The sequence below is a fragment of the Athene cunicularia genome, unplaced genomic scaffold (genome assembly GCF_003259725.1).
Source record: "Athene cunicularia isolate RWA unplaced genomic scaffold, athCun1 SCF_2, whole genome shotgun sequence".
NCBI classification, from domain to species: Eukaryota; Metazoa; Chordata; class Aves; order Strigiformes; family Strigidae; genus Athene; species Athene cunicularia.
In genome coordinates this window covers 1,149,901-1,162,837 of record NW_020799266.1, presented here as the reverse complement: position 1 = coordinate 1,162,837, position 12,937 = coordinate 1,149,901, and the positions used below count along the sequence as shown (strand labels likewise).

Here is a 12,937-nt window from a genome sequence, read left to right as displayed (position 1 = left end):
CTACAACATTAAAACTGCTAAAGCTAATAATTTCAAACGGAACAACTGAGGATTAGCTTCGCATTACAAACAATCAAATCTGTCCTCGGTAGCAAAAAAAGCACAAGATTCTGTAACACGATCCACCTTGTGAGATTTAGCTTCAACTGTCATATTACATGGTTCACCGTGAGGTAGGTACCATCCAGAACTGAAGACATACTGTCTATAGCAGCTAATACAGCCTCCATCAATCAACAAATCTAATTTGAGAGCTGTCTGCTTATGCAACAGAAACAAAGGCACTTCATAATACAGGGTTAAGTTTTCTACTGGAAAGATTAACAAAGGTAAGAAAGGAGAAACACTGCTAGGAGTTAAAGTCATCAAACCCTTTTTAACAGACACCTCCCCCCAGCATTTGCAGGGAACAGATTCTCATGTAACTCTCTAGTCTGACAGAAGTAGTCTGTCACACAGAGGAAACTCCAGAGCAGCAGGTTCTTATTTCCACACAAAACATTTGAGGCTCAGCTGGGTAAGACTCCCTAAAGTAACAGAAACCAACAATCGATAGGCAAACTCTGAGTAACAGCAAAGGACTCATCACAAGGAGAGAAAAAAAACCCCAAACCAACAAAGAACCCAGACTGCATTAAGACATTGCACTGTATCTGCTCTCACTACTACCTCCACCACTCATGTTGCAGCAAAACTAGTACTGCAACTGAAGCTGACATACTCTGCCTAAACCCCTCCCTCAGTCATTCAAGTTTTCTTTCCTCACTTAAAAAAAAAAAAAAGCACGAGAAAAACACAGTGGAGGGGACAGCAAAGTGCATCATCATTGAATCATGAACTAACACAGAAGGATATTTTGAATTAATGCACACTGGTCTGCACAAGCATCACCCAAAAAAAGATAAAATCAACAGAAGGAGACAAAAATACTCTGTTTCAGAAAAAAAAAAATGTTCTTAATGGCACATACAACTTAACTGTGAAGGCACATGGCCACACTGAGGCATCCGTTCCACAAAGCTTCTTCCTATCTGAGAATTTCTCGCAGTACAATGCATTTGAGCAGCACAAAACCAGCTGCTCTTACAGGATGCCCGCCTCAATCAGAAAGAACAGGAGGCCTGGCAATAGGTTTGTGCTGCAAACACAACAGCTACATAGGATACTTTACACTGAGAAGCAACAACCTCTTACCAGAATTCCACTAGCCCAGGAGTAACACACTTATTAGAAAATACATTTCCAAATAAATTACATTTTAGCATAAAATTCTGCACGTCAATATAAATGTAACGGGTGTTATATTATCCTGCCTTTCTCCAGCATAAAGACTAGTTTAATTTTTGGTGTCTTAGACTTCGTGATCAGAAAGGGTAGTCTTTCAGTGAAATTGCAAGCGTCAAAAACCAGAAGTGCTGAATAATTTGTTCAGGAATGTACAGAAAATGCATTTTCATCCACATCTAGTCCATGGATAGCGATGTTTTCTCAGTGCTGAGTCCATTTAATGCTTTTGAGGTCAATTCCATCCTGCACCATTTCCCAGAGAGGGCTGTAAAGAAAGGGGAAAAATGAAGGCTAAAATGCACAGGACAACATCAGCAACAATAACCAAGCAGACAATTTCATCAACAGCACAATAAATTGGGAGTAACCTATCTTCATCTCTGGACATCAGTGAGCTTCAGATCTCCAGTCCTCAACTGTGTCCTCAGCCCCAACACAAGAGGTGAGAGGGCAGGTGCTCCACCTCACCTCCTGCTCCCATTCTGGGCATGAAGTATGCATGTCTCTTACAGACTTGAGCCCTTGCATTTGGCACTGTCCAGATGAGTCAGGAGTCTCTCAGTTTCACCATAATAAAACAACTTATTGACAGATAATCTCAGTAATACCATCTCTGGCTGAGAAACTTCTGGGTACTGCCTTACATGCTTGCCCTACTCATAGTCTTTCCCTGACAAAGGAAAGATCAGGCAGAATATCAGGCCCACTACCCACTCTGGCAACACTGCTTGCTTATATGCAGAGATAACACCAGATTTTTTAAGCAAACAATTACTTTCAACTAAATCCAACTCTTCAAATTATTATCATACCTAAGCAGCCTTTAAGTTCAGTAAGAAGATGGCTCACCTCATTTCCCTCAGCCTCTTAACATGCTGTATGCACTTCTGCACTGTATAATCCACTTCTTCTTCTGTAGTGAAACGACCAATACCAAATCTAAACCAGAAGAAAAACATTAAGGACTAGAGTAGCATGCATATGGAGTGAAGAAACAAATCCACCACCTACTTTTAGCAGAAAAAAATGTTTGGAAGCATTAGGAAAGACCACTCCACGCACCTTATAGATGAGTGAGCCAAGTCCTCATCTGTCCCAATTGCCCGCAAAACATAGGAGGGCTCCAGAGAAGCTGATGTGCAAGCACTAGGGAAAGGCAAGGCAGGCAAATTTCAAACTTTTGTTCATGTGCAGATGCTAAACTGAAGTAACACTTCATTAATCTCCAACAAAGAGCAAGTCACTTACAGACATTTAATATTACTATGACTCTTTACAACAACATATATGAGCTTCCTCAACCTCTTAGAAACCACCAGGGAATACAAGAAAGAGTGGTATTTCTGCTGCTGCAGAAAAAGAATGGAAGGGGCAGGTGTTAGAGATGAATGAGGGTAATAAATTAGGAGCCCGAGGTAAGAAACAACACAACACAGTTAAGAATAAACACACTGCCAAACAGAAGCAGCATGAATGCCGACTAAGAGGTATCTGAAGAAGGCCATGAATAAAAGACAAAGGAGCCAAGACAGAACTAGCCAGAGAAGGTAACACAGCAACAGAAACATTAAAAAAGAAAAAAGGACTTCACAAGCTGCTCTTTGGCAGCAGAACAAATAAGTGAAAAACAGCACACAGAGGAATCCAGAGCAAGATGATCTAGTTATAGTTTTAAGTAGACAGAACTTCCATCTTGAAGCAGTAGGCAAAACTGGTTACATGTGGTTACTCAATTTTTACAGGCAGCAACATGCAGCACAAACCAGAGAACTGTTTACTGGTGCACTGCTCTCTGGTGTACAAAGCAGAGCCTCAGAAGGGATTTTTCAAATTACAGAAGTGTTCAGCTCCAGAAACAGTCATGTGGAGACTTGTTCTTCCTGTTCATAGTGCCAATATATTTCTAATTAAGATTAGAAGCTGACCACTTTTTTCTCAAAGGTGAGGAAAGGAGGGCATCTTTACACTCCATTAACTTCATCATAAGCATCAAGTTTGTCTTCATAACAGAAGTGTTACGTGTCACTCCTGTAGAGTCAACGGAGCTCCATAAAAGTGCATTTAGTTTTCTTTCTGCTTTTGCATTAAACACAGATGCTTGAACTAATATAATTCAGGTATTATTTGTCCAGCTTTGCTAGATTCTAGTCACAGTCTGCCACTTGTGTGAAATCCTGCTGAAGGACAGATGCTGCTCAAAGGCTGGTGGCCTTTAAAATGGAAGTGTCACCAGCAGTTACAAGCCAAGGCTACTCAGATCACAGGTAACCAGTCTGCAAGGCTGGCAGGTAAGAATTTCTAGGTTGATTTTTTTGGTTTTGTTTCTTTGGGGTTTTTTTGTGTTTTTTTCTTTCAGGATGAGTAAATCTGATCTTCATTTGAAACATGCCACTTCAGAGAAACACCATTTTAGAATGCAATCAATGCCAGGTTGACTCAATAACCTAATACTCAAATACAGGGCACAGAAGAGACCACTGGTTAGTTTGTACCTCCATTAGCAAATGTTATTTTCTCCCCAAAATATAGTGCTATCCTTTCCACATGTCCCACCTACCTTCCTGAAGAAAGAGCCACGTCTTTCAGAGCCATCAGAAGACTCTCCCCTTCCACATATGCAAAAGATAAATTGATGCATCCTACATGCAAATAAACGAAATAGGGGAAAAAAAAAACTTCCATCAACTGAAATCTTGGGCAAATCCTACCCCACATGGCCATACTTGCACAACGTGTAGCTAAAGTGCATTATTCAGTCATGGCCATTAACACTGAGGAATTAGACAGTTCTAACAGGCTCAGGATTTTGCTAACGTTACCTGGATAGCGATGCTCTCTATCTCCATTCATAACCACATCAGGAACTTCACTCATTATTTTTGTAACCAGTCGTTCTGCCAGTTGTGAGATTCGCTTATGGTCATACTAGCAAAGAAACCAGAAAAGAGACCAAAATAATAAAGTGTAGAGTTTGACCTCACTCAGCTTTGTGTCACCAGCCATGAGCAGACTGAAGTAGCTGGGTTTGCTTAGATTAGGGAAAGAATACATCTGAGACTTAAAAAGAACCTGTCAAACTTTGCTTACTCTAGAGACTGTTTTAAAAGAGAATTACCAATTAGTCCTGACTAGCTCAGCCTTGAAAAATATTCCAAACCATTCAGAAAGATCTATGTATACAACCTGATAAATTGGTTTTCATAAAAGCACCAAGTTCTTTGTGTTTAAAGACAAGTTAGGTAATGAATAAGATGACACATTTTGCAACACAAAAGAGGGCATCTATTATGGTATGTGCCCCTTGTTTCCCCAGGAGCTCTCAAACTGTACTACTTAAAGACATGGGCTGGCAAATCACTGTGAACTCAGCTTTTACAACACGCAACCTATGTAATGAGAACTGCCTGTGTGTCTTGTTCTCGACTAAATAATGAGGTCATTTACACTAAGCAAGCAGTGAGGTATCCTTATCAGCTCCGGTGCACAGAAATGGCCAGATGCACATATGCAATTCATGCTTGTTTACACGTTTGAAAAAACTTCAGAAGAAAACAAGGCTATCTCAAATATTACTTGTTTTAGAAATGCCAAAACTCTGCCAAACAAAGAAGAGAATCCTGACCTGAGGCTTGTGCAGAATTTAGGCTCTGCAGGCTCTCCAGCCTCTAACGAGGCTTCCATAACCACCTAGCTCAGATGGTGGATCTCTGCCTGTCTCCCAGGAAGAAGCCTGATCCTATGTGTACAGATATCAGGCTTATGCATCCCACTGGTGCTATATTATAGGATTTTTACATTCCAGCTGTAAAGAATGCATTGGCGTCTGCAGACAGAGCGGCACACAGAGGCTTCGACACCAAACCTAGCGAAGAAACTTTACTGTTCAAGCTAGAAAAAACCCTAAATTCTGAATTACAAATCTGTAGTAAGCTTGAACTTATATTTAACTGGTATGATAATGGACTAGGAAGTCTTATTTTTCTTAATATACATTACACAAACATGATTTATTCAATTTTAGAGATGTTGCTAATACGTATGTGCAGAATGGAGATTACTACAAGCACTTACAGCCCTATTTCACTAAATCTGTCAAACCCGTTGTAGAAGATCATGATTCAAACCACTTAAAGAAAAAAGACACTTAAGAAAACTGAAAATCAACTTCCAATTACCCAAAACCATCCCTGAAGATCTCAAAACAGTGACAATATTACAGCATGAGAATCGAATTTAATTCAGGCACATGGCCACAAAAAGACCGAAGGAACCTGAGACCTAACTGGCCCTGTTATGTTATTTTCTGGAATCCAGGACAAGTATCTTCTCCCACATACCTCCATCTCCTGCTGTGACACTTCACATGCTGCCCCAAGGCCTACTGCTAAAGGAGTGGGCACAGTCCCAGACCGCAGGCCTCTCTCCTGGCCTCCCCCACTCTGCAGGGGTTCCAGCCTGACGCGTGGTCGACGGCGAACATAGATAGCACCAACCCCTTGAAAACAAGGAAAGCTGCTTTAGTATACACTCACAGCTCTGAAATTATGAAAAGGGAATCCAAGATTTGGAAACATTCCTTATTTCCACGGCAAACACATTCGGACAGCTCACAGGAGAAAACCACAGTGAACACATACAGAAGCACAGTATTTTCTAGGAAAAGGTGTTTGTTCCCACTGTTCATGTTCCTCTTCATTCAGCCGCCCAGAGCCTCAGCCAGGGAGCAGCTCAGTTTCTCCCAGTGTGCTTCAGCCACCTAAGGACTCAGTACTTCCCTCACTTCTCACAGTTCCAGTGTACAGCTCAAGTTCTTCCCTTTGCATCGTAGTTTTTATGTGCAGATGTTCCCTTACTGACTTCCAACCAAAAGCCCTAGAACAACTCCTTTCCCTAGATTACGAGGCCAGCACCTGTCCCAGGAGTCCTCTCCCTTTCTTCTCACTGGGGACACACATCAGTGAAACAATTTCCAAGGAGCAGATTAGATGAGCCTGTTTTAACAGCCAGCAGCATTTCACTCTAGCCTTCCCACCTAGAAACCTGATTTTCATGTCTTCATGTGACTAAGGAGCGACTGGCACCACAGGAAGAATGCTTGAAACTTCTGGTCATAATTAAGTAGTGAAAATTTATGCCTGTCACCTACCCAAAGTTAGAGGTTGGAAACTTTAGTCCTCATCCAGAGGTATGTCTTCAGCTCTCAGGAGAGCTTGTACAGAAAAAGAAGACATATTGAAAAGATCACAATTTTGCCTTTTGTTTCTGAATATCACATAGAATACAGCAAACATGATTTCTGTCTTTCTACATCCACTGTTACATACTAAACAGAGCACAACAGTGATAAGAGCTGAACTTTTACTATTTGAGAGTCAACTAGAAAATCCACAGCTGGATTTTAAACTCCATTCTGCAAAGAAGATGCACAAATGGTGTTGGATGGAAGAAGTCATTGGAAGTAGAAGACCACCAAAATCACAAAGAATTTAAACTTTCCAGTTACCTTCTGATCTCCTAGTTGCAAGTTACACTTGGTTCTAAACTCTGTCCTATAACCCAGGGATCTCATTTCAACTGTTTCAGCATCAATGCTGAATCACACCAAGCAAATGATCCTGAAAAGCCGCCACTCCTAATGCTGCCACCACCATAAGATACTGTTTGTCCTTCAGTGAAGCCAACCCACAAACCATCTGAAAATCCACTTATGGCAGATCTAAGCCTGGCAGCAGTGCCTGAACTACTGCAAAGTCAGTCCAATGCCAGTCCTAGAATGGTTTTCTACTGTTTCAGTAACAGTCACTAGGACATAGGTTTGACTTCATACCTTAAGGTAAGCATAGAAACAACAATTCCCTAGAAAAGCACTTCACTAAGTACCTTTGGGACCATAAATTTTATGGCCACTGATGCTCATTAGATCAATTTTCATGCCATTGACGTCCATAGGAATTTTACCAATTGCTTGTGCAGCATCTGTGTGGAAGAAAACCTTATGCGCACGGCAGATCTCACCTGGAGTAAAAACAGAAAAGCAAAAAACCACCATCTTATCTCATCTAATTGTTATGATTCCAATGATTTCAGCAATGAATCTAAAGCATCACTTTATAGCAGGGACAAGTTCTGAGGTGAAAAGGGAAGAAACAGTTGCTGCCATGTTTCTTTTACAGTAAAGTGTCTAAAGCTGTGTAGGAGCTATTCTAGGTGATGTCTAGCTGGGCACAGGTTTAGGTAAGTCAGGAGGTATGACTACAGTGAATTTCTTCAGTAAGAAGTTAAAAAGTCTTCTGCTGTTAAGAAGTTAGATTATTTCCAAACCCACACCTACCAAGTTTAATACAAATGGCTGCACAGCCCATCCAAGTTTCCCCACAGGGATGACTCCACAGCTGAACAAAATTTAAATTCTTTTCTTGACACTTTTTCTTCTCAATACCAGTTGAGTACAAGCCAGCTTTACGTTCTAGCTTATGCTCACCAAGTACTTTTACGCAATTTCCTCTGTTTTTCAAATATTGCAGTAGTCAGCTTCAAAAATATTCTCAAATTGTCACTAGTCTTCACGCACATTGATTACGCCCACCTAAAAATCACTCAAGCCTGTAATCACTGTTTTTGCATCCAGAGCTAAAATACACTAAGGAACAAAATAATGTAATGTTCATGGGCAGATAACTTAAATATTATTTGGTTTTGTTATCAAAGAAGTCACAACTCATCTTTCACAGAATCTGTACCTAGCACAGTTACATCCCAGACCTCTCCTCTGAACAAGTTTCACATTATTTTTCATTCGACCTCCTGTTGGGCCAGCAGGAATGGCATTGCTACTGCTAGTATCAGGCCACAGGCCTCACGCTAACAGGGCCTTAGGTTGACTCTGCAAGGCCTCAGTCCTGGCCTACTAGACTGGTTATCAAGGTGGTATGAGAACTTACTGTGGGAACCAGAGCTTGGTACCAGATATCTCTGGCATTTAAGTGTCAGACAACAGCAGTGGTCTTGACAATATAAGGACAGGAGGAAAATAGAGTTCTCACACCTACAAGCAACTGACTGATGGTCAGTTACTTCTCAATAAAGAAATACAACCTTGAAGAGTCGGGGGGAAATGCTGCTCTGAGCATAATAAATAAGAAAAAAATGCAGCAACTAAGCAAGAGGAAAATTAGCTGCACAACAGGCTAAGAAACTACAGCCTGGGGAAACAATACCCTCCAGAACCATGCAGCATAAACTCCAGGGCATAGGCCAAAGCCTAAAAACTCAAACATTTTATGAAAGGACATCTTGAACATGAAGGGGGTGGGGTGTTTTGTCACTGGCATAGGAAACGTTACCAACGAATCACCATGGGATCCAAGGAGCTGCGTATGTGGGCCACCTGCTCACCCTACCTGCTCCAACAACCCTGGCTCTCCAGCTCTCCCTTCACCTGCTTTACTGTCCCCGTCTCTCCATCTGCCTGCTCAGAGCCTGGTTCACCTTCTCCCTGCCTCCTGTTCCAGAAACCTGGGTCTGCAGCTGTCTTTTGACCTACAAACCAATTGCTCATGACTGTACATGGCAATGTTGGGGAGGAGGGGTGTCTCAGTGTGGTGCTCATCACCGCCTGTTGCTCCAAATTCTGCATATTTCTCCTCTTAAACACTACAAGTGCTCAATAAACCATTATAGTATATAAACTCAATATGGCCAGTTATTCTGTACAATTTTTTCATCCATTGTACAATTCAGAATGAAACTAGAAACACTGCAACTGATCTATACTACAAGGCTGTAATTGCTGCAATAGTCACTGTAAAAGTACTGAATTTCATCCTCTCTTCCCTTTTAAAGTAAGTTTTTATTTGGGACAGCATTATTATTTATTCCTTACTTATACTACACCTAATTTTTTGCATCAGTAGCACTTGGCTATGAAAATATTAAGTAAAACGAAGCAAGAGTGACAACAGGCAGCCTCTGGAAGCCATGGTGTACTTACCAATGTCATGAATTGGCTGCTTTACTCCTATTTCGTTATTCACAGTCATTACAGAAACCAAACTTGTATCTGGTTGGAACGCACCCTCCAACTCCTGGTAAAATATTCAGACAGAAGTAGTGACTAACATCAGAAAACAGATTGCTGTGCACACCTTCAGTTTGCTAACAAATCTTAACCACCAGTCCCCTAACTAGCACATTACCAACAAACCCCTCAGGTTATGACAAATAGCCATGGATTAGCCTCTCACTAATCCATGAGAACACAAAATTCCTGTAGGAAGAGCAGCACGATCAATTGCATTTCTGTGCATCCTAACCCATGTGTATCCTACGCACCATGCCACCTGACTTGATTAAATCAAGTCAGAACAGGCTCTTGCTATGTCTTGTACATTCGACTGAACTATTTTCTTTAATGAATTAACCACCCACAAAACAGATGAAGTGAGGTTGGCTGTAAAGGAACTGCACTACATACAAGACAGCACCATGCAAAGAAGGGGTCTGCCAGCAAAGCTCTTGGGGAACACGACCAACACTTCTGCACTTGCAGGTCTGATCCCGCTACCTCACCACATACACACAACATCTCTCCAAGTCAGACGATGGGGCTAGAAATAAAACCAATCCTGTCCTGTATTACAGGTCACAAATGATGAAATAAGCACATACAACTTCTAAATCCTAGAACTGTGGCCAGTACACCCAGAAGGACAGGACTGGGAAGGGAGTACTGTAACCACTGTGTCTGATGCCCTGAGTAGCTCAGGTCATGAAATTTCACTGCTAATTCCTGTATCAAAGCCAGCTCCATCCCAGTCATGTACTGGGCTATCTGTAGGGCGTGCAACAGCTATACCTGCATGGGTATGAATAGCAGCAGGGGAGTGGTGGGATGAGAGATGGATGTTTTGGTTGAGAAAATGTCTAGAGCACCACAACAGAAAATCCTCCAACTGTGATGGAGATTAGACTATGACTCTCATTCTACTTGTAATATTTAACATCCTTTTATCTTTATCATCAAGAGAACACAAGGTCCTCTTCAGCATCAATTTGAAGGAAAAATCTCTTCTATTCTCACTTTGTTTCTGTCAGTAAACAACTTACCTTCAAATCTATGAGCCCATTTTTTTTAACAGGTAGATATGTGACCTGAAAACCTTCTGTCTCCAAGGAACGGCAAGAATCCAACACACACTTGTGCTCTGTTTGCGTAGTAATGATATGCTTTTTTCTGGATTTATAGAACCTTGCAACACCCTGTTGGGCACAATTCACAAAGAAATTTGCTTTACAAATTTGCACAAAGAAAATTTGTGTAAAGCAAGCTTTACACAAAAAGATCGGAAACAAGAAATAAGTATTTAGATTTAATTCATTTGGATCTGCCTTATTTTCCCCAAAGTCATGAATCTAAAAGGTACTGACATGTAATTCACACTACGTATTTCCAACAACGTTCATTTTTCAAAGCATCTAACTTTTCAAAAACCTGTGAAAACGTTAACTGATATAAGTTCTAGACACTATTAACAAAACTACTTTTTAAATAACATTTGCAATAGTCACAAACAACGAGAAGTCTGAACAACCACATAGTCAGAAAAAGGTTTGTAATCAGCATCTCCACTAAATTTCATGATAAAGATTTTAATTATGCAAGCAGAAGGATTGTATCTGGCATATGTAAGATAAACATTGAGTAGTATACTCCATCCTCAAAACATCCCAGTATTTCTTCCATGTATGTAGCAGAAGTAAATCCAGGAATGCAAATATTTGCTAACTAGGCCAACATATTAACATTTAAACTGTTGAAAGAGGCATACAGTTCTTAAGAGCATAATTTTAACATAACAAATAACTATCAGTATAAACCTTTTACCTTAATTGCCATATTATTTGATTCTGTTGCACCACTGGTGAATATAATTTCCCTTGAATCAGCTCCTATTAAATCTGCAACTTGCTGTTTAAAAATAAAAATAAATTCGATTTGTTAAGATAAAATACAGTGAATTCACCAAGCAAAAGACATGCTAAATGTTTTCAAGAATACTCTCTTGAGCCTTGAAAGGTTTACAACTAGTATTTGACAACGTTATGTTACGTGTACAATAGTCTAAATGTCTGCACTAATACAAAACACATGAGGAATTCATAGTCATTAGCAGTAGTGGTATTAAGCATTAGTCTGTCATTAAAGAACATAAAAGTTAAATGGACAAAATCCCTGTACACATTACTTGCAAAAAAATTAAGACAACGTATACCTAAGATTAGGAGAATGATAAAATATAAAGTTAGAATTACTGCAGCAGCACACTTGTGACCTCAGGAAATCAAAAATCCTGAGGCACTTTTGCCTGAAGTACTGGTTTCTGCCACTTCAGTTGCTCTAATCTCACTATTTTTTCTCGCAATAAATCTGCTAAGCAAAGAGGAAGCTGCTAAATCCAGCCCACAAAGAACTACAACAGATTTAACATTGCTTTTGTTTTTATTTTGACACCGAACTTCCTCGCTGGCAGAAAAACCATAACGACCGGGAGAGCCAAAGACTAACCCGCCTGGCCTTCTCCACCGCAGCCTCGCTCTCCCAGCCATAGGCATGGGTCCTGGAGTGGGGGTTGCCGTAGCAGGCCATCAGGTACGGGAGCATGCTGTCCAGGACGCGGGGATCCTGAGGGACACGAAACCACCCAGCCTTAGAAACTGAGAAGGAAAAGCATCTCTGTCCCCTCCACACATGGGCACCCTCCCCCTGCACCAGGATCAGCAGCACTTCTGCTGCAGCCTCTGGCTTTAGCTCAGGCCAGATCTTGAAAACTTGAGGTTATTGCACGTTACACACACAGAGCCTCCAGCAAATGAGTGTCAGGCAATCACGTCCTGTGCCCTTGCACATAACCTCGATCTGCACCAAAACCATCACAGAAGGATGAGATTTTCCGAGAAAAAAAAATCCGAGAAGAAATACAAGGTCTTAAAATGCCAGGAAAAGTTAACCAGGTAAGTACTTCGGTTAAACGAATTTCTTGCCACCCGTCAGATGCCGGTGTGAGCTCCAAGACTGCAGTGCACCTGCAGGCACCGAGCCCCTGTGCACCCCGGGGCGCGGCAGCATCCTCGGCCATGACACAGCAAAGCTCAAAGGCCTTTGGAGAAGACCTAGAGCTGCCCAGGGCCGACAGCCGAAGCAGCCCCTGCCCTCCCAGCCAGCTTTCACTGACGCTGCGGCACCCAGAGGCGCCCCCAGGGGCGCAGGGAGAGCCTTAAACTCAGCGAACATAGGAGCGCTCCAGATAAAACAAAGTTTATTTCTCCCCTTCCCCTTACACTTGCTGTTCTTCGGGGGGGAAACCCGTGGATTTGGGGGGCGAGGCAGCGGCTGCGGGAGCACGGACAAGCAGGAGGCTCCGACACCGCGACCCGAGAACGCGAGAGGCCGGGGCAGCTCCGGCGCGGCCCAGCCCTTACCAGCGGGGTGGTGGCCTGCACGTCCATGTAGAGCGGCCGCAGGGCGCCGCCGCCATCGTCACTTGGCGCTGAGGGGAGGGAGAACGAGCCGCCGTCAGACACTCACGGGAAGAACGGGACCGCGCTCCGCCGGCCGGGCCCGACAGCGCTCGGGCTGCGCGCCGCCCCACCG

At 42.2% G+C, this 12,937-nt stretch overlaps 1 protein-coding gene across 1 annotated transcript; it reads right to left on the bottom strand.

Annotated features, from left to right (window-relative positions):
* On the bottom strand, positions 1–12,908 carry NFS1 (NFS1, cysteine desulfurase). The gene is made up of 12 exons (XM_026867225.1): positions 12,766–12,908; positions 11,852–11,968; positions 11,171–11,254; positions 10,393–10,545; positions 9,278–9,371; positions 7,168–7,302; positions 5,625–5,782; positions 4,107–4,212; positions 3,845–3,926; positions 2,350–2,433; positions 2,137–2,226; positions 1–1,552 (listed from the first exon to the last, which is right to left on the bottom strand). The coding sequence occupies exons 1-12, from the start codon at positions 12,790–12,792 to the stop codon at positions 1,489–1,491; spliced, it is 1,194 nt and encodes a 397-aa protein (XP_026723026.1). The 5' UTR covers positions 12,793–12,908; the 3' UTR covers positions 1–1,488.
* Positions 12,909–12,937: the final 29 nt, after the last annotated feature.